Source organism: Stenella coeruleoalba (genome assembly GCF_951394435.1).
Source record: "Stenella coeruleoalba genome assembly, chromosome: 11".
NCBI classification, from domain to species: Eukaryota; Metazoa; Chordata; class Mammalia; order Artiodactyla; family Delphinidae; genus Stenella; species Stenella coeruleoalba.
Window position 1 is genome coordinate 72549044 of NC_137157.1, and position 23213 is coordinate 72572256.

Sequence of the window (23213 nt, forward strand, 5' to 3'; positions counted from 1 at the left end):
CATTTAATGTATTATACTATTTTGTAGGAACCCACATGTTTATTTAGAGAAATGTATGGGGCAGCCCACAAAAGATACTCTGTGGCAAAGCTAATAAAGGCTGTTTCCACAGAGCTATCTAAAGGAATGGGGAAGCACAATAGCCACAAGCAGAAACCACAATGGGTCAATGTTGATAGAATCCCTGGATTGGGAGGTGCTTTTTGAAGGCCAGAAGGGAAAGAAAGTCCGTTGAGAAGGATTTACTACACAGCAGGTCTTGGTGGATATTCAGTTCTGGGAACTCTTGGCAGTACCAGGGTGCAGTTCATTTACCAGTGTACAAATGGTTTAACAGAAAGGCATTCAAGATTCCATCATTTCCATAGCCCACACGGGCTGGTAAATGGGCGATGGACTGCAGAATCCAGCTGCCCAGAGGCAGTGGCCAAATCCGGGATCCGGTTTAGTATGAATGACTGACTCCTGGGAAGGAGAACGTTCATAGGGGGCTGGGGATAGGGGTCAGAGTCCAAGCTGGAGAGAGGACAATAAGCTAAGGGTGGAAACAAAGGCGAACCAGAGCGGCAGCTGGCAGATTGCTGGCGCTCCGCTGGGGAATCAAGCTTTGCTTTTAGAAAAGAGGCAGGCTGCAGCAGGGCGGGCCCTAGCCGCAGCATTCTCAGAAGAGCCTGCAAGGGCGCAGAGCTCGTCGCCCTGGGGCGTGGGCAGCTCGCGGCCGGCATCCCTCCCCCCCGCGCGCCTCCGGGCCAGCAGCGCCTGGCAGTGCCCGCCTAGGGCAGGGCGGGGCGCAGGCCGGGCAGCGCTAGGTGGGGCCGGCAGCTAGGCCGCCGTTGACACAGTGCGGGGCCAGCAGCCCGGAGAGCCCGGGCGGGTGTGGCGCGTTCAGCCCGGCCGCCCGCAGGCCGCGTCCCCATCAGAGGGGGCAGGGCGCACTCGCCCGTCCAGCAGGAGGCCCCTGAGCGGCCTGCTGGCTCCGCCGCCGCCGCCGCCGCGCTAGCCATTCAGCGCGCCGCGTCTCCGCCCCAGTGCTGGGGGCTGAGCTGGGGAGAAGGGGCGGGCACCCGCGAGCAGTGAATCACCTCCTCCTCCTTCTGCCTCAGCGCTGCTGCCGCCACCTTTCCATTCAGTCGCCCAACATGGCTGGAGCGCGGCGGAGGTGAGCCGTCCGCCCCCTGCAGCTCCAGCCTCCTGCGCGCGACCGCCGCGGCTCCGGCGGCGCCTCAGTTCTGCGGTGCAGAGGCCCAGGGGCCCGGTTGTCGCCTGCCGCCGGCATGTGGGGCGCCCCGGACGAGAGCTCTGTGCGGGTGGCTGTCAGGTGAGGACGGACGCGGCGGCGGGCGGGCTGCGGGCGCGGCGAGGATCTGCTCTGGCCCGGGTCACCGGCCGCCGCGCTGTGGAGATCTGAGAGGTGGCCCGGCGGGGGCCCGGCGGCTCTGGAAACCGAGGCGACGGGTCTCCTCCGGCCTGGCGCGCGCGGCCGAGTGCTGGCTGGGAAACCTCCCGCCCTCGGGCCCCGGGAGTTTGCAGGTGACTGGCAGCTGCGCGGCGCCCGGTCCCGGGGGCGCCTGACTCCTCTAGGGGGAGAAGCCGTCGCCGCCCGCACCAGCCGGGTCGCGCCCCCGAGGAACAGTTGCCTCAGGTTCGGCCGCCTTGGGCGATCGCCTGTCTGGCTTTGCCCGGAGGAGCTGCCCCTCTCCTGGGCTGTGGTTCTCTTCTTATATTTGTAGCGTGACTGTCTTGACGTGTACCTGCAACTCCGGCCTTCGGAGGCAGGAGACAAAGCCTTACAATGGTGGGGGTCTAGATTTCTGTGCAAATGGACGTCTCGTTAAGCATCGGCGGGGACTAGATAGCACCAGCGTGTGGGTATTGAAGACATTTCTGGCGCTGGAAGGGATATTATATTTAAGGGAAAATTCCCTGGTGCTAGGTCTGTAGAAGGAAGAAAACTCCTCAGCAAGTGTAAGGGTTAAATGGGTGACTGGGTGAGAAAGAAACATACTGAGGTTCAGCAGGGTGGTTACAATATAAAATTACATATGCCTGGGTGAGAGTTTTGAAATACTACATACATCAAAATTGTAATTTGGTCAAGGACAGATACACGAGTATTGAATGTAATTTGGATTGTTGATACATATCAAGAAGCAGAGCTCTGACAGTTGCTCGTGGAAAATTGCAACATCATCGCTGAAATATTAATGAAGCATTCATGGTAGAGTAAGTGGCGTTGCTTTTATAGCGCTTATAGTCTGTGAATTCGTTTCTCTTTATGTATACATTAAAGATTTATAAAAATAATCTGTCCTCTGAGAAATTATTTTTTAAAATTTTCTACCCTTGTAGTCTTTCTGAAAAGTTATTCTTAAAATCCTATCATGTCAGTATTTCTATAGCTATTTTAGTGACAAATCTTGGTTAGGTATAGAAATGGTAGTTTTATGTATACTTTGTTTCTTTAATCATCTAAAGAATAAAATGAATTATATATATATTTTTCATTCCCTTTACAGACCAGGAGATGGCCACCCATGGAGGTGACTGTTTTATGACTGTTTAGAACCACCTGTTATAAAGCTTTTGAAGTTTTAATTTGGCCTTCTTGGTTATTCTAGGGCTACTTATCCAATTGCTGGATTAGTTTGTTTCTCCTGTTTACTGCTACTACCTCTCTTTTGGCCTTTTAATGCTTATTAGTGACTGTACATGGCAGATGAAGGGGAGAGAGAAAGCGGAAACCCAGTAAGATGCAGTTTTGTTAATTAGCAGGTTTGGTCAAGGAGGGTAAAGAAGAAGCATAAAATAGTAATGAAAACAAACAAAAAAGAAAATTGGCTGTCAGAGAAACTGTTGTTAGAGAGTTAATATTTTTTTAATCTGTGAATTCTCTAGAATATCACAGGGCAGTTTGTTGACCACGCTTTTAAAACTGACGCTGCTTGCAGTGGAGATTAACAGAGACATGAATCACCCTAAAGTGATGTTGACAGATAAATAACTTATACTTGGTTTTGGTATGCATGTTAGCACTTTTTTAAGGGAATATGTGTGGGTCTGTTTTTTGGGGAAAGACTTTATAAAAACACGTTGTGAAGTAAGCCACATTGTGAGGATCTTTTTTGTTTCCATTAAATACATTGTCTGAATAGATTGACTCTCTAAACTTACTTTGCATAGGATAAAAATAGCTTATATAGCACTTTGGCATTTATAAAGTGTATGGACATATGTTTTCATTTAAAACAAATATTTATTGAACATAAAATCCCGTCTCTGTTGTCCTAATTTCTGAGTTAAAAATAGCTATAATTATTGGACACATAGTATGTGCCAGGGTCAGTGCTGTGTGTTAAGATGTTTTACATCCTGTGAAATTGCATTTATTCATCATAACAATCTTTGACTTAGGTCCTGTTATTATTATGGCCATTTTATAGGTGAGACACAGAAAGATTAGGTAACCTTCCCCAAGTTAAACTGGTAGCAAGTGGCAGAAACAGAGCTCTAACCCAGACAGCTTGACTCTAGAGCTCAAGTTCTTAACCATTAAATCTACATGGGTGTGAGGCAAGAACATGCTTTGCAAAACTTTACTTGGCTTAAGGTCACTTGCCTCTTCCTGGTTCTGAACTAGTTTAATTACAAATGAATGACTTTGACAGGATATTCATACCTCGATATTCCTAGAAAAGTTAGAGCTCAGAAAGGAGGAAACTGAACTTACCTAAACTATTTCCTCCGTTTTTTTAATCTTTCCTGTGACCTCCAGTCTTACCTTCCAGTTTGTGATAGTCTTCATCAGCAGGATAAATAAAGCAATACATAGACACAAATGATCAGGGCACTTGACTTACTTTTCCCCTTCAATGAATAATGTAATAACAAATAATAGAGTTGACTCTACTTATGTAAATGCACAGTGTCCTAGAGGTTCTTGTGTTTAATTAGATATGGAGACTTATCAGTATGTTAAAGCTGATGACTCTATTTTAGGTTTCTCAAATAAGTGCATGGGTCATATACAGCTTTGGGGAAAAGAAGTTAAACAGAAAGTTTCTCATTTAGGAAGAACATTTTAAATTCAATTTCTGAAAATGCCTTTTGGCAGAGTATATCTGAGGTGTTCTGTAGGGTATCTTTCATTGTGGTAGGTATGAATTCAGATCACCCTCCCTGCCCCGCTATCTAACCCCCTGTGGCTATCGAGCACTTGAATTATGATTAATACTGTAACTGAACCAAACCTGGTTCCACTTTCCCAGTGCACAGCAAAGCCAATTTACTGACACCAGGTTGTGGTGAAGTAAAGTACAGCTTATTGCAAGGCATACCCACTCTGGGGCCAAGCAAGGAGAATGGGCAGCTCATGCTCAAAAGACCCAAAGTCCCTGATGGCTTTCAGGGAAGGGTGTTTAAAGGCAAGGTGAGGGAGAGGGTCTCAGGGTGTGTGATCAGTTGTGGATATCTTTCTGATTGGTTGGTGGTGAGGTAACAGGGTGGTATTTCAGGAGTTAACATCATCAACCTTCTGGTTCCAACCGGCCTGGGGTCTACCTGCTTGTGGTCAGCATGCAGTTAATTTCCTTCACCTGGTGGGGGTTTTAGTATCTGTAAAACTACTCAGGGATATGGCTCAGAATATTATCTATAGCCCTTGAGGAACTAAGGGCCCTTGACTTTGTTTTAATAAAAATAAAACTGTTATTATTTTGTCTTGCTTGACTCTTTTCCTTTGTATCTGCATTACTCTGATTAAATATGCTCTTTGGAACTTGGGGAAGGCCTAGGAGGCTAAAGCTTTTCTACAAACAAGAGGCCAGGGACATGGGGAGGGGTGTCTGTCCCTGGGAAGACCCTGCAGGGTCCTGCTTGGTTTCACCACAACTGAGAAACTAAATTTTAATTTTTATTTAATTTTAGTTAAATTTAAAAGCTGTCCTTCATTTAGTTTTTGGAAAACTTCTAGGTATGCTTGGAACAATGTGGCTATGTGGACCTATTTTTTATCTGTAAAGTTTATGAAATGTAAATACTTATAAAGTATTTCTGATGAAAATTTAGCCTCCTAATTGACATGTATTGTCTGTGTAATATATATATTCATAAATCATATATATATATGACTTAAAAAACTTAGTGTGAAAAATATATCAATCTTTATATTACATGTTAAAATGATAGTGTTTTGATATGTTGAGTTAAATAAAATATTAAAATTAATTTCATCTATCTCTTTTTCCTTTTTTAAAATATGGCTACCAGAAATTTTAAAATTAAATATAATGTTGCTACCATTATATTTCTATTGGATAGTGCTGCTCTATAGTTTAAAAAAATGTGAGGAAGAAGTATAGAATAAAAATGTTCATAGCCACCACATCATAGATCTGGTATTTTCTGTAGATCAAGAAAATACCAAAATATTGGGTGTCTGTTTTTAGAGTGGTTATATATACACATACACACATATCTATGCACGTATGTATGTGTAAGATTTGATTTAACAGCAACATTTTTTCCCTCTGGGTGCATAGGTGTAGAAAGTTATTGATAATAGACTGATGGTAGCTGACTTCCTAGAAAATGTAGTAAGTTCATAAATGTCACCTACAAAAGTGAGCAATTTTTAGTGTATATTCTATTTTTATTATCTAAGTAGTATACTGAATTGAACCATTCAGTTAACTTAAAATAGTAAACTCAAACATTTTGAATTCTAAATCTAAGACTTTATGAAATGATGTGGTGAAGGAAAGTACAGTGTTTGTTGCAAGGCGCCAACCATGGGGCCAAGTGAGGGGAATGGGCAGCTCACGCTTTCCCTTTTTCCCACTATGTCTGAATGCTGACATAACATATAAAACATTTTCCCCAAGAATTTTATCTTGCAAAATATGTCAAGAGCTGAAAGAAAATGGAGATACAGAAAGGACCATTGTGTTTTCATGTTATTGTCTATATGTGGTTGTGAGCTACAATTTTTTTCTTGGCTTTGGCAGAGAGCAGGACATATCCTTGAAACTGAGTTTGGATTAGTGTGTAATGTTGTCTAATTTGCTGTGTTTTTACCTTACTACAGCACTTTTAAGAAGTGGCATTGCTCAGCTAGCTTAAGTGCTGATTGGATAGTTAAAAGCTCTGTTTTGGGTCTGCCACTGGCACTGATTTGCAATGTGACCTCCCTGAACTTTTCTTTTCCCTCATGCTGAGATGGCAGTGTAAAGGTATTAAGGGTTATAAGAGCCTTTCCATATGCAGTCTGTTAAATATGTGATTTTTTTGTTGTTAGCCAAACTGTTGGTACTAACGGTGCCTCTATATTGACAGGAAGGACCTATTTTGACATTTCAAACTTGTCTTTCCCACAATATGTTTATCGTGGGTACTGTTGTTACTTAAGAGGAAACATTTAGACTTTTGTGATCTCTTTGTCCAATTCTGCCTGTAATACAAATATGCAGTATTTTATTTAATCTACATTAAAACCCTATGAGGTAGGCTGGATAGATACTATCCCTCTTATACAGATGAAAAAGTGAGTCTCAAAGATACTAGGTGACCTGTTCAAGGTTTCTCAGCCACTAAATACCAGAATTGGAACTCAAACTCAAGCTTCCGGTACCTGTTTCTCTGTTCTTAAAAATATTTCCAAATGTTTTCAAAATATTGGGTTGGCCAAACAGTTCATTTGGGTTTTTCCATGAGATGTTATGGGAAAACCCGAGCAAACTGTTTGGCCAACCCAATATTTCACATACTAGTTTCAATGTAATAAGGATCTTTCAAGCTGAAACACGAATATACATGAGGTAAATTATTTGAAACAATTTAATGTTTAGAGAATGTAGAGGCAGATGAGCAAGGCTTTCAGAAATATTTCATGGAAACAGGTGGTTATCTGCTGTTGGTCATTTGTTTATTCCTTTCTTCATGCATCAGACATGTATCATGTGCCTACTATGTGCTGGACACTTTCCTACCACTGAGGATACACGACATACATGACAGACATGGTCCCTGCTTTCATGGAGCTTAGACCTAGCAGTGTGAAGCTCTTTTTAAATGCACAAACTATGTAGGACCTAACACTAAACATATCAACAGCACAATTAGAAATTAAAGACAATTGTTGCAGTTTAGTTTTTATTTGTCTCTTATTTTTTATAGCATTTTTTAGTTCATATATTCCCCAAGAACAGTGATTTAAAAAACAAAAATTATGTCCTACTTCCAAGCATATTTCATACAAAAATTGAACTCCAAAGCCTGTGCATTAGAAGGATATTATTTCTATCTTTGTATGTATGATATAACATGTATGCCCTACTTGTATTGTCTTCACATTTGGATCATAAAGTAAGGGAAATGAAAGAGAGGAGACTAAAGAGCTTGTAGATTATGTGAGCTGAAAGTCAATGAAGTTATTTATTTAAATATGAGTTGATACTTTTTCTTCAGACAAGGTTTATTACATTTATAGTGTGGTAGGTCTGATTGTCATTTGGAACTCCACAGAAGTTCAGATTTCATGTCTATTTATTACTACCCCTTGAGCTCTTACCTGCTAATTAGTTAATATTTTGGTGCATAATTATGGGGTAGTAAATGATGCACTAGAAATTCCAGTTTAGTGAAGCCATGAAAACAGAAATTATCTTGGTAGTTAATTTCATAATCTGCCCAATCTTCCACTTCTCATCCATTTCTCCTCAAAGAAGTGAACTTGGAATATCCCTTATTATGGATGTTTTCCTGTAAGACATGTTACAGCTTCCCTGTGTGACCCTGACTTATAAATGGTTATTTTCTGTCAACATTAGACATGACTTTTATCTAAGTTTCAGATTAGGAAGGAAAATACATCAATGAAAATGCATGCTAGATGACATAATTTGTATTCAGTGTATCATTAGAATAATTTTATTAAAAATAAAATGGATGTTTGTTAGTTTCAGTGCTTCTCTCTGGAGAGCGGATTTGTGAATTCTGTCTTTGAACTTGGTTTCCCAGTGGATTAACTATTTAATCTTCTCAGGGTGTTAAAATAGTTTTCTTGTGGCTCAGGCTTTATTTGAAGCAAATGACAGACAAGCCAAAGGGGACCATTTTGATGACATCCTACAATTATTATATTTCTTAATGTTTAGGAATTATATTTGAGGTTCCTTTGTTCTTAGTTTTTTTGAAATTATTAGACATTTATATATTGAACATAAGTTTTAGTACCTCTATAATTATTGGATTTAAAATAGATTTTAAAACTGAAAGGGACCTTGAAGGGACTAGCTGGTTGAGGCCCCTTCTTTAAGATGATTGAGGTAATAGAGACACTGAGCAGTTGAGGGAATTGCTTGAAGTTCCACAACTAGCAGCTCAAGTCTTCCGTTGACTGTTGCTGTGGATTTTCTAGGACTTCATGTTTTGCTGGCAGACATCTCAGAAATAGAATAAATTTATATTTTATAAACTACAGTTTTAATCCCTTAAGTGCTCCCTTTAAAAGTTTAATTTGGTATTTCAGTGAGTGCTCCCAATCTCAGTGCCCATTATTTTGGCTTTGTGATTGCTTCAATTCTAGAAACTAGACCAGTGATTCTAAAAAGGACCTCTTAAGAGGTAAAGAGAGAGGGATCCCTGGAGTAGAAATCCAGGTCTACATTTTGAGGATCCTATTATATTAAAATGTGAAGAAATGCCAGAACTAGGTTATAAAAATAATATAGACTGTTTTCAACATATACATATAACATATTAATGCTTTAACAACCACCATGGAAATGCAATGTCTGTGTAGCTTAATTTGGGAATAGTATTAATCATGTAAATAGGAGGATTTTGTCAATGCTAGGCCTGGGACATGTGGCCTTCTCCCTCTCCCCTCACCTTGGTTCTTAAATTTTTTTTTTTCCTACCCCAACAGATTTGAGGATTATAGCACATTCCAATAATAATGGCAGCCTCACTATGGAGGGATGGCTGGAGGGTGGGGAAAGGTAGAGGTAGGGTAGGGTCAGTGTGGTATATTTATTGGGATCTGGAATTGGAGCTGGAGGTAGAAATCTGAGTGGTTTAAAAAAAAAACACTTTTGAGTATTACTTTACTAGAAAGGTGGTTCTTAAACTTTTAAATAATGTCTCAGTCCCTCCTATCCTTATTTTAGAAGGAAGTAAAGGATACAATACATTTTGGCCATACTGGAGGCCTGTCATCCAAAAAATATCCTAAATCCTATCTCTACTTGAAGCTTTTCTAGACTTCATGCAGGGAAATTTCTGCGTTTTGGGGCCGCAGACCTTCTTTATGTGATTCTCTCTCTCTCTCTCAAATTCCAGTGAGAGAGGTATACACAATATTATGATTTTCACTGTTCAGCTTGAAATGTCCCTCAAACTGAGAGAATATTTGACATTTTTGTAAAAGAATGTGCTAATATACTGACAGCACTATTACAATAGAACATTTGAAGGACATTGGGGTTATTGAATTGAAACAAGCTGATATCTACATGTCCAGATTTGGAATGAAGGTCATTCAGGATTTAGCCCCAGGCTAACTTTACTTGGGTACTGTTTAGAGCAAGGAAACCAAGAAATTTTTCAAACTTGGTTTTAGAGAGGTGGGCATCCTGAACCCACCCAGGGGCTAAATCAAGGACAGCTTAAAGTTTATTCCCTACTCTTTGGATCTCTTAGTATGTAGTAAAATTTTAGTTTTCGAGATTGGATTTGACCTTATTCTCAATTTGGGGGAGCTATGTCTATCACTTAGGCACAACAATATCAGTTCTTCTGAGTAGGATGAATGAATTATATTTTTTCAGAGTAGATATTCACATTATTTGACACAGCTACATAGAATAAATAAGAGGCTTTTTCTTTCAGCAAACAGGAATAAGAAACCTTGGAGAGGGTCAAGCTGTAGTTAATTATTATGATGTGGTATATTGATCACATGGTGTACTAATGAGGCATAGGGCACCTCTACTCTCAGTTGTATGCCTTATAATGTTAATTTACTTTTTTAGATCAAAATTAATTCATTTATGACATAATTATTGAATGTCTATTGTGTACTGGAATCACATAAGTTGGAGGCATTAAAGCAATTGGAAACGATGTGATATAATAGAATGAACATTGGATGATTAGAAAACTGTTTTCGTCTAACCAATGATAAACTTGGCTTTGTGTATAGATAGTTCTCCACCTACCTCAGTGGACTCGGGAAAAGAACAACAGAGACAACCGTGGGAAAGCATATGGAAAATGGTTTTTACACAAACACAGGCAGTAATACTATTAGAGATGAGTTTGATATATAACCAACGATGAATATATTCGTTATATTCCAAACTCTAGCAATTAGATTAGTCATTCTCTAATATGTAAGCCATAACTTGAATTTTCAAAGTACTTTTATAGGTGTTGTATCTGTTCTCTTGCTTTTTGAGTGCCTATTACTTACACCACTATGAATGTAACAGAAATGCATATAAATACTTCCAAAAACCTTACTTTACCCAGTCTCCTAATTTTCATTTTGCTTCCAACATGTAAATCACATACTATCCTTCTCTATCTTACCAAATTGCTTTTTAAATAGTTTACTAAAATCCACCATTTTTATTCTTTTCTTTCTCTTCTCACACAAGACTTTCAGTTGGTATGGTTTATAGTGTTTGTAAAGTTACTACTATATTCTTTGTGAGATTAACAATATATTGTTATATTTTCCATTAGTTGCTTAACTTGATGTAAGACAATGATGACTAAATTGGTTAATAATAGTGTGAATTTTCCTTCTGAATTGGCTTGCACCAATGTTGAAAATGTTGCTAATGCTTTCCTTGCTGCATCTATCTCATCAACCTTGGCAACAATACACTAAACCAAGTTGCGGGTTAAAGAGTGTTGTAAGGAGTAAACTGAGTAAAAAGACTAGAAGTAATAAAAACACAGAATTTAAAAAATATATTTACATTTTCTGTAAAATTTTTTTCTGGCACCTGGAGCTGATGGGCAATGTTCCTGCAGAGTTCATTGATAGATGTATATGAAGACTTAGCTGAAAGCATTTTAAAAGAAGGCTGATACTTAGAAGCAGAAAATAGACCTTGCAAGCGCAGTCTGTCTCCAAAATCAGCTTTTAATTTCATAAGTTTTATTTGATATTTTTTCTGTTATTGAAATAATGTAATCAAATTAGAAAAAGTATCTGGGAAAAGAGAAAAGCAATCAATCAATGTTTACCACCATGATATAATTACTACTAGCATTTTGTATATTTATTTTTAATCTTTTCATATGTGTACTTATATATATATATATTTTTAAAGAGCGTCTTCTAATTAATTTATGTATTTATTTTTGTCTGTGTTGGGTCTTTGTTTCTGTGTGAGGGCTTTCTCTAGTTGTGGCAAGTGGGGGCCACTCATCGTGGTGCATGGGCCTCTCACTGTCGCGGCCTCTCCCGTTGCGGAGCACAGGCTCCAGACGTGCAGGCTCAGTAGTTGTGGCTCACGGGCCTAGTTGCTCCGCGGCATGTGGGATCCTCCGAGACCAGGGCTTGAACCCGTGTCCCCTGCATTAGCAGGCAGATTTTCCACCACTGCGCCACAAGGGAAGCCCTACTTATATTTTTTTTAAATTGCTGCAATGTGTATACACTTTTATAGCCTGATATTTACCACTTTATAGAGTAAAGCATAAGAATTTTTCCATGTCTTTATATTAAAGAAGGGCATTTTGAGTTAACATGCTAAATGTTACACATCATCTGCCTTATTTCATTAATTCAATTCAGTTTCTATTAAATTCCATATATCAAACAGTAATTTAATTGTCAAGCCTTTACTGTCTAATAAGGATGTTAATTTCATTTTCTAAGAGTTGTGCAGTGTCTTACGTTTCTTGGTAACGCTTTCACTTCCACTGATGAGCAAAAAGTCTACAAATGACTATTTCTTGGAATTGAAAGGGGAGGGTAGTGCTTCTTACCCAGAATATATGATTAAATGTTATGGTACTGAGGATGCTTTTCAGAAAAAGATGTACTGATAATAAAATTTTTAATTTTTCAGCTATATCTATAGCAACATAAATAATGTATTAGTATAATACACTTTCACTCAACACATTAGTCTAAGCCACTGATGGTAAAGTAAATCAAACACAGATCTATAACCATGAAACTTGAACTTGAAAATCAGTGCATATCTAAAGTGTTTTATTTTGCTTGTGTTCACCTAATTCAACACAAAACAATTTTGTTTGAGCAGCCTGTTGGTAATGTAGTCTGCATCTGTCCTGCCATAAAATGGAAGTTGTCCACTGCTGATAAAACATGAGATTACAGATTTCATTCCTAGTTATTTGGACTGCCACTTAAGGTTAATTCAGATGTGACATCTGTGACATTTTCAAGTCTCAATTTACAAAATGATGCTTTTGAATTTTAGTTTGCCAACTTGGCATTAGATTGGGAACATTCCATCTGTCCTTGATTATATTCTTACCTATTTTGTTACATAAGTGTAATTGGACTGTTAACTTTGTAGCAGATTCAGTTCCTGTCTTTGAGTATAGGGTTTCCTTAGTTTTCTCTGGTTCTTAATTTTGTACTAACTTAGTATAACTCATCATAATTTTATTTACCTTTGCATGTGTTCTGTGACTGCAGCTCTCAACATAGAGTAAGTCAAAGACTGTTCATGATTTTGCAGTTTTAAATTTCAGCACATTTTGACATCAGTTTTTGTGGTTTCATTTTATATGTTTCAATATTAGGAGTCTACCTTGTTCTATTTAAAAATAGGTGTAATGAAATTGTGTTATTGTGTGCTGTGTATACTGATGATCTGTAAGTCCAGTTGATTTCAGTGTAATGGTAATAAGGCCAAGATTACGAATTTGATCTTTAATTTTTAAATTTTTTGGCTGCGTTGGGTCTTTGTTGCTGCGCCTGGGCTTTCTCTAGTTGCAGTGAGTGGGGGCTACTCTTTGTTGCGGTCAGGCTTCTCATTGCCATGGCTTCTCTTGTTGCGGAGCACGGGCTCTAGGCACGCGGGCTTCAGTAGTTGCAGCACGTGGGGTCAGTAGTTGTGGCTCGTGGGCTCTAGGGTGCAGGCTCAGTAGTTGTGGCGTATGGGCTGAGCTGCTCCGCGGCATGTGGGATCCTTCCGGACCAAGGCTCAAACCCATGTCCCCTGCATTGGCAGGCGGATTCTTAACCACTGTGCCAGCAGGGAAGTCCCTTTGCTGCTTTTTTTTTTTTGCGGTACGCGGGCCTCTCACTGTTGTGGCCTCTCCCGTTTGCGGAGCACAGGCTCCGGATGCGCAGGCTCAGTGGCCGTGGTTCATGGGCCCAGCCGCGCCGCGGCATGTGGGATCCTCCCGGACCGGGACCCGAACCCGCGTCCCCTGCATCGGCAGGCGGACTCTCAACCACTGCACCACCCAGCAAGCCCCCTTTGCTGCTTTTTAATGTAACCTTTAGAATTATAATAAATACTGCATCTCAGAAGTAGCAGCTGGATATTAGTGAGGATGACTCAGTACAAATTAGCTAATGCTGGTGAAAAATACGCCAACCATGTTCCAGAATTTTCATCCCCTTCCTTAGATTATTATGACTGAAAATATTTTATATTCAATGTCTATAGGAAGTCTAGGAAATATTGTTATATTCAAAGTATACAGGGGCTTGATAAGAGAAAATGATCTACCTCATATGTTTGTTGTGAGAATTAAGATAATATATGTAAACCCTTATACTACTGGTACTTAGTAAGTGTTTTGTAAAAAGTCGTAGTATTGTCATTTTAGTTTCATTATTTTTCTCTCCTCAGTACCTCTGAGCTTCTTGGTCAGTTCCAAATAAAGCCACAAGTAAATCAGAGCAGTGTTATTTGCCCCACCTGCCCATTAGTTTGAAATTTGTTTTGCTCCTCCAAACTTAAATGTCTATGTTTTTTGGGTCATAGCTTTCCCTGTAACCTCCTATTTTATTTGTCCAGACTTGGCTTCTGTCTTGGTTTCCTGATTTATATCCCCTTTCTCATATCTTGGATCCAAATCCACTCAATTAAGTGAAATTATTGGAAGCCCCATTTCTGTGGAGGGGAAACATCCCTTTTTTTTTCCAACTGGAGTGTCCTTCAGCTCATGTGGGCCACTCAGAATGGGAAGTCACCACCAGGTTGAATCTACTTTTGTACATGTGCTGGCACTGATCAAGCCTGAGTCACCCTGGACCTCACTTCACTTCCACGTCACCTAGGCCCCTGGCCAGGCTAGCTGTCCAACTTTCTTCCTTAACCCATGCCAGCCTGGAGGCCCCAGTATGTTTTGAGACAGATTTTACCTGAGATCAAGAAGCTGCGATTTTGGTAGGGGACTGACATAAAACACATACGCACACAGATACACACGACCCCCACCCCCCCAAAAAAGATAAAATCCACTAGAAGTTGATAAATCTGGCCAATATAGTATAAAATATATTAATGTTAATAAACAAATTATTGAATAAATTGATATTTGTTTTTTAATCTCAGTTGATGGAAAAGATTCTCAACTTGTACCCATGATATTTTGGTCAAAAATGATATATTGGAATTATCAGGAAACTTTGAAGTTTTGAGACATCATTTATGGCTCTCCTCATTGTCATTCTGAAATGTAAAATTATGGTCACTCCTGAACTGTGCCTACCTTCACATTGATATGAAAATGTTCTCTTGGCTTCTGCTGTGGCCATATAACATATATACAGTGATGGACTGGCATCTCAGTTTGAGTAAAGCTGTCCATAGACTGTGTGTTGAGCTAGGCCAGGCCACTTGTATGCACTCTGCAATTGCTCAGTATGGGACTGGCACATCTAGGTGAGTTGGCCATTGCTTTTTCTCATAGCAGCTTCGCTGACAATGAGATGGGATAGGCAAGAAGAGTAATGTTGAGGGATCAAGGGCACTGATTCTTGAAATCAAGTAGCCATTCTGGCTCCTGACAGCCCTGCATTCGAGATTAAAAGCATCATGGCTCCCAGTATCCAGTATCCATCAAGGAACTTCCAAAAACTGGTACATCTCTCTTTTTTATGGGTTCACATTCTTTATTATCCCTTTACCCCATCCCTGCCTTACTTTTATTTTCCCTTGCAGCATGGCTTATTGAAAAGAGCATAGACTTTAGAGTCACAAAGATTGGAGTTCAGAATTTTAGGACAGCCACTCAACCTTTATGACCCTTAGTTTTCTCCTGTGTAAAATAGAGTTAATACCTTCTTTATAGGGCTGTTAAAATTATATGACTGTTGTAAATGCATTGCATTTAGAAGTGCTTGGGAGATGTCAGATTCTTTTTTCCTTTTTTAGTTATTGTTCCTTCCTTCTTCTTACCACCTCTATCCTCTCTCTCTCTCTCTCTCTCTCTCTCTCTCTCTCTCTCTCTATATATATATATATATATGTAAATAATATATTTAAATCTCTTCCTCTTCTGGATAAGACTTGTAGTGACTAACCACTATTTCTTTCTAATCACTTCGAGGTATGGATAATTCCTTTAGTGAACTCTTGTCCTCCTTCTTAGTTTCTCTGTGAAGTGGAGATCATAAGAATACTAATTTCATGTGATAGCTATGAGAATTAACTGGCATATTTATAAAGCACTCAGAATAATGCTTGGCATATATAGGCCCTCAACAGATATCAATTGTAGTCATTCACTTGCAAAAATTTCTTTCTTTAGCAGGGATTCTTTCAAGTCTTTACTTGGGGACCCTTTTACAATTTATTATGTCTCTTTCTAACGATGAAGGAAAGGGATAATGGGTGGTGGGAGCCATAGGGAGAGACACAAACTTTGAGTTATAAGATGAGTAAGTCCTGGGGCCCTAATGTATAACATGGTAACTAAAGTTGATAACGCTGTATTGTATAGTTGAAATTTGCTGGGAGAACTTAAGCATTCTTACCAAAAAGAAAAAAAAAAAAAAAAAGGCAAATATGTGAGGTAATGAATGTGTAAATTGATGGGAGGAACCCTTTCACATGTTTATGTATATCAAAATCATCATAATGTAAACTTTATCATAATTTTATTTGTCAATTATATCTCAATAAAGCTGTAAAAAAGGATGATAATAGTGCATTTATGTTAGATAATATATGACGTCGTGTTAACCAGCTGATGTTATTAGCATTGTATTTATATGGTAGAATGGATGTCTTGGTTTGTTGAATACATTGAGTTGTGAAAGTCAAGACAGATCATCATGCTTTCTTGACCAGGTTGAATAAAATATTTTCTTAGTCTTTGTCCTCTGTTGTAAGTAAGGAATTACATTCCTTTCTTGTTTATCTTTAAGGACATGGAAATACTTGTTGATTTCCAGCTGCTTACCTGGAAAGGCGAGCTGACCGACATGTTAATCCTTAAACTGCTTAAGTATATTGCTTGTTATATCATTAACCTGAGCACACTCTACATATGCCAAGAGTTTTTACTAAGACCCCAAAAGTGATCAGAAATACACACATACTCACACCCTCACGCATATGTATATATGCACACAGCCTCACAATGTACATATACATACATGCTCACATACATGTATACACACATACATACACCCTCATTTTATATATAAGCTATGGGAGAACATCTTACTATTTCCACACCTGATGTGAGGTAATTGAAAGATTTGATTGAGGTGACAGAGTTCTTTTGCTAACTTAAGACATTTGATTAATTTTGGCATTCCTTTTTTAGTAGTTCATATTATGAGACGTCATTTTGCAAATTTTTAGTTTAATTACTCTGATTAGAGAAGAATAAAATCAATTTGTGACTCTTTTATTCCTTAGAACCTTATTCAATAATCAGGTCTTCCATTTTTATGCAGTATTAGCTGCTGAAATTTGACTAGATGACTAGTTTTGTTTGCATTGAAAAATAAGTTTCTGATACAGTATCAACAAACAGTCAGAAACACAAATGACCCTGAAAACAAGTTTCACTTTTTAAAACAACCTGTTTAGAAAACAAACTTGATTGAACTGGTAAAATAAATACCTTTTGTGTCCTTCACAAATTGGTTTACTGTGAAATGAAACACTGTGATAACAAATGAAGTTAAAAAATATGTGGTAGAAAGTTAAGTGAACTACTGAAGATGACTTAAGACAGCCTTAAAACTTAAGACAAGCCCCACTTGCTGTCTTTGACAAGCAGAAAAATACTCCAAATATCAGTTATCAAAATAATAAACGCAGCAGTAGAGATAGAGTAATGTAACTGAGGATGGATATTCTTCAAAATCATGTTGAGATTCCCTACCCTTGCTTATATATTTGTTTTCTGTACATTCAAACAACCATGCTCTCTATGTGAAAAAAGGATGCAATAACAGGAATTTCTGTTGCCAAAAGCAGTCATCTTTGTGCCTTTTTTTGACTATCAAATATGTTTATTTGTACATTACATAATTTTCCTTTTATGATTGAATCTTTTAAGATGAACTTTGGTGATGAAAGTAATGCATTTGGACTTTGAGTTCAGATCTCTTCTGTTCCACTGACTCACTTTTAGGTGGCAGTGATGTAAGAGTAACCCTGTGAAAAAATAACGTGATGCTTCTCTATGACTCAGGTTCATCTATGTGTAAAGTAGTGGATTATACTTCTGCTATGTACATTACAGCCTCTTTGTAAAGTGCAGACAGTAAAAGTGTAAAAAGAAGGCTATTACTCCAAGCTCACTGTAAGCAAAACAGAAGTTACTTAAGTATATTTTGATATCTAAAATGGAGGAATAAAAGTGATTTGTGAGGATAATTAGTAGCTCCCATCCCGACCATTCTAATTCAATTTGACCAAATAAATTTAATATACTTCAATTTAGTCCAGTTCAAATTCATTAGTTATTGAACCCCACTAAAATTGTGCACTCAATTTTGCACACTAAAATTTTTCACTCAATAAAACCCCACTAAAATTGTGCACTCAATAAAAAGTGCACTCAAAACACTTTGTTAGGCACTGGGAAATGCAAGATGAATCAGATGTGGATTTTGCCCTTGACAAACTCAGTCCAGTTGGGAGAGTCTTGCATGTCATTACAAGATGGCTTTCCCATGAAACATGACAACAATTAAGTTTAAACACATTATGTTCAAGTTATTAGAGTAGTTTACCTCTATAGCCATTGTGACCACATTAGCACACTTTCTAAAACAGAAAAGTGACTCCTTATTTTCCAAAATAGTAATATAAACTCTTCTTAATAAATTTAAGTCCCATGACATCTAATCTTTCCCTTCTCCTAATCTTTAACATAGCCCTGTTCATCTATTTGCTTATTTCCCCTCTGTGCTTATCCTTTGTAATCTTTCCTAATTTTCATGCTCATTCCATTAAAAAAGTCCGTTTCCATAAATTTCATCCTATTTTCATAAGATATTAATGACAAAAATGTATTGATAACAGCTCATTCCCACATACAAATACATGAATACATGCACATACATGCACGTCTGTGCATACTCACATGTAAACACACATCCTTTTCCCATACAGTTAATTAATAACTAATTCATTCAGAGTGGCTAGCTTGGATCTGAGTGAGGCAGGAAGCTTCTATGGAAAGTTTCCTAAAATATTCCATTTTTAAGAATAGTTTGAATAAAATTTAAAAATCCCTTTGTTAATTGCATATCTTTTTCTTATGTACATTACTTCATCAGTCCTAGTGTCCTGTGGGTAATAGGCTGTGTTTTTTTCAGGGGACTGATGATCTGTTTTATCTTTCAAGACCCAAAGACCCAAGCACTTTGAGCATTTAATATTGGTAGAGTTATAGTCTTCTAGATGTCCTTGGCAGATATTATTCAGTCTTACTTCTGTTAGATGTACCTTTCATAGTTGCCAGCTCTTCTTATAAGGAAGTGGCAGAAACAGGTTCCTAAGAGAAGAATGGGCTTTGACATCAAGAGACTTGTTTGAACCTGACTCCTTTCCTAGTTTTTAACCTTGGGTGAATTGTTTAAGCTGCCTGAACCTCAGTTTCCTCATCTGTAAAATGATACATACCTCATGGAATTATTCTTCTCTAAGGGTTCCTCTCCTGCCTAATTCTCCTGTGTTTACATATGTAAGCCTAATGTATGATACATGATAGTTTGCTTTGTAAACAGGGGTTAGAGGTGCTGACCCTCCCCTCCACGCAGTCAAAAATCCTTTTATAACTTTACAGTCATCCTTCTTTTTCTGCAATTCTGCATCCATGGTTTCAACCGACCTTGGATTGTGTAGTACAGTAGTACATGCTTATTTAAAAAAATCCACATATAAGTCAACAGGCGTAGTTAAAACCCGTGTTATTCAAGGGTCAAGTGTAGTTGTCTTTAGTATCTTGGGTTAGAAGTGTAGTTTTCTGTAGTATCTTGGGTTAGTTTCTCTTCCTCAAATGGATTTTGAATTATTTAAGAGTAACAGTACTTTTATTTCTTCTTTGTCCTTCTCTGTGAAGTGCTTAACACATCAGTAGGCATGTCAGACTTGGTCCTCAACACCGGAGGAGAAAAATATAGTATACTCCTGATTATTTTGAGACTTTAGTCAGTCTGTCAAAAATATTTGACTGCCATTGATGTTCCAGGAAGAGTGTTCTGGGTGTGGAGGATATATTGATAGATGCGAGCAAGACAAGTGTTTCTACTTTCAAGGAGTTAACATTGGATAAGGATAGAGACAGTAAAAAAAAAAAAAAAAAAAAAAAAAAAGTTCAGCTGCTGATAAGTGCTGTGGAGACGATGAGACAATATGCTTGAGGGTAATTGGCCTTGGCTGGGAAGGAGACACTTGAGTTAAAATGTGAATTTTGAAAGGTGAGCCATGAGAAGATCTGAGAGAAGAGCATTGTAAGCAAAAGCAAGTGCAGAAGCCATGAAAAATAAGCTGACATGTTAGTGGAATGGTAAGAAGCAGGATAGCCAGATACAGCAAATGAAAAAGAGGATGGAGATAATAACAGAGAGGTAGGCAGGAGCCAGATTGTTTAGGGCCTTGTAGTCTAGAATGGAAATTTTGGACTTAATTTTAGTCAGAAGGCTTTAGAGAGAGCTTTAAGTGGAGATATGACATGATATGATTTACATTTTAGAAAGATAACTGGTTGCTATATAGAAGATGGACTGTGCTATAAGAGTTAAAAATAGAGGTGGGAGACTAGTGAGAAAACTGTTATTTTGTTCCGGGAGAGAGATGGAGGCAGCTTGGACTAAACAGTAGCATCACAGGTGGTGAACAGTAGATCTGAGGTACATTTTGGAGATAGAGCTGTAAGGACTTGCTGACAAAAGGTGTGAGGGAAAGAGAAGAATCAAGTAGATTCTTTAGATTGATGGTGTAAGAAAGAGAGATTTTTTTTAGAAGTGAAGTCCTAGAGAAGGAGACTAGGGATGAGACTGAGAGAGAAAGTGGAGAGAGTGGCCTTAGATAGAAGCAGTGACACTTCTAATTTAACAGAACCCCCCCACCCCCACAGAATTTGTGGGTATAGATGCAATATAGTTTGGATCTGGGAGCATGAAGATGAAGTAGTTTTCTTCTTCTTCTTCTCCTCCTCCTCCCCCTCCTCCTCCTCCCCCCTCCTCCTCCCCCTCCCCTCCTCCCCCCTCCTCCCCTCTCCTCCCCTCCCCCTCCTCCCCTCCCTCCTCCTCCCTTCCCCTCCCCCTCCCCCTCCCCTCCCTCTCCCCTCCCCTCCTCCCCCTCCTCCTCCTCCCCCTCCTCCTCCCCTCCCCTCCCCCTCCCCCTCCCCCTCCCCCTCCTCCTCCCCCTCCCCTCTCCCTCTTCTCCTTCCTTTTAACAAAAATGAGACTGGTTTTAAGTAGGCCAAAGAACTGTGAGATAATGTTGTTGGGTGTATTACCTAAGGGATTTGAAGTTGCCAAGAATGCTGATCGAAGTGGTGGTGAAGGGAATATTTTAGCCTGTGAGTGACATCAGTGGATGAGGCAGTGTGACTGGGGCAGCTTGTGGCAAGATATGATGACATGTGCTTCAAGGAAGATGGGATCTTTGGAAGAGGAATGAGGAGAGATAGGTTGGAAACTGCACTAGGGAGCAAGAAGAAACCTCACTTCCATGCAATGTCTTATACACATGTGGTGTGGAAGAAAAAATAGCCTTACTTGGGAGCACTTCAGTAAGAGCCATGTCCTCAGGGGATGAGCAGGTAAGGTTTTAGTTTGAGACTATAGGTGAGTTTTCTAATCAAAATCAATGAACTATCAAATGCTCATTATGCGGCAGAAGCAAACGTTCTAAACTCTAAAACACGATTAACTCACATGGGCCTCACAATAATCTTATAGGTACTATTATTAATCCCACTTTATGAATGAGGAAATTGAGAAGTTAAGCAGTTTGCCTGCGGTCACACAGCTGTTAGTGACAGGGCTGGCAAACTTGGTTTCAGCCAGTGTTCCAAGCTTAACCATTGGTCTCTACCACTGCTGATGGAGCATGATTTCCAACACATAGTGTTTAGGAGGGAAGTGAGGGATAGATGGTGGGACCAAGTTAGAGGCTATGCAGTGTAGTATCAAATGAGTATTTTTATGTTGAAGGATGATTTGAGAAGCTTGGACTTATGATAGCGAGTTTGGTGAACAGGAGTTTGATGAGCTTTTTCTATATTTTAGACCAAAGACTTGGGGCTGGTTTTGCTAACTGGAAGAAACCGGGTAATGAAAATATTGAGGTAGCTGGTAACACCACTGAGAGGAGGTAGAAGGGCAATTGATTATCTATATTCTGGTAGCAGTGGCCTGCCATGTTATAATCTTGTAGAGAGCTCATTTGACAGTCTTGGGTGAACATAATATTGACCAGTTATCTCCCCAGCCCTGAAATTCAAGCATTGTTATTAGTTCTCAACATCTGATGTTATTACGGCAACTGCTTTTGGCTGCAAGATTCAGAACAGTACTAATGACACTTTTTTTGATTTTAATATTAAAAAATTTCACATTTTTTTCACAAGGTTACTTGCAAACATTTTTAAGTGTTTTTTTTCTGATTATAAAAGTATTTTCTGTTCATTTTAGAAAATTTATAAGAATTTCACCACCCAGATAAATAAGAACATATTATATTTTTGCTTATATATTTTAATATACTCTCATATTATTTATATAAAATAATAAAAAATTATATCCTATTGCATATAGTTTTCCATCTTTTTTTTTTTTCACTTCACAGCTTTAAATTTCATGATTATTTCCCTAGGTCATTAAGTGGTACTCTCAAATCTGATTCTTAAAGCCTGTGTAACTGGTTTGTTGAGTGGGCTGAATTTGGTAGCTTACAGCTAGGAAACTTTGCTTTATGCTTCAATCAAAATTTGTCTTTCAGGGATGAATGTCTGAATTAACTCTTAAAAAATGTCTCATTTTTCTTTCCAACCTCCTTGTTAGGTCCCATTACTTTCAGGTTATTTTAAGCTGTAAGAATGGTCTCATTTTCAGGAATTAAAGTCCTGCCCAATCTAAACCAAAAACATCCAATTCACTGTTCTGTTTTCATCCAGCTCAGTCCTGACTCCAGGCTTAATTCCCTACAGTGGAAAATGTGGACTCCCTTTGTTCACCTTACTCTGCCTCAATTTGCTCTTCATTTTTCCTTCCTTTGCCTTTCTCTGCCTCTTCTGGGCCTTCCAGAGAGGGAGTGGGGAGACATTTAAAGAAGAAGAACTGTTTTTTTTAACTTAATGTTCTTTGTACTTCTTTTCTTGGGGCTCTTTGTAGTTCTTTCTTGGCTTCCGCTAGCTGGCCATTATGCACTTGGGTTCTTTGTAGAGCCTCTTGAAGACAGCCTCCTTGCTACATCTGTAATGAGAGTTGCACTCTCTGCCTGACCTTTTGGGGATGCTCTAGCTCCTTTTCCCTCCTACTCTCCTCATATGCCTATATCCTGTAACACTGAATGTCCATTTGCCTTGGAGGTAGTCAACTTTCCTTGGCGAAATTCCTACGAAATGGCTTGTTGTTTGGCTGCTCTCTTTTTTGTCCACTTGGGCAATGAGAAATATCATATATCTGTGACTTGTTCAACAGCAGATGTGCAGCTTCCTTGCTCAGTTACTACCCTCTTTTTTTTTTTTTTTTGACCTCCTATTTTCAGACTTTTCCAGGTATATATATA

General features: G+C 38.9%; 1 protein-coding gene across 7 annotated transcripts in view; it reads left to right on the forward strand.

Moving 5' to 3' along the window:
* Positions 1-500: 500 nt before the first annotated feature.
* The window catches only part of KIF21A (kinesin family member 21A), a 157633-nt gene continuing 134920 nt past the window's right edge, over positions 501-23213 (forward strand). For all 7 annotated transcript variants that reach the window (XM_079937626.1, XM_079937627.1, XM_079937629.1 and 4 more), the window contains exon 1: positions 501-1318. In XM_079937626.1, the coding sequence (XP_079793752.1) occupies positions 1275-1318 (44 nt within the window). In that variant the 5' untranslated portion in view covers positions 501-1274. The remainder of the gene's footprint in view (positions 1319-23213) is intronic.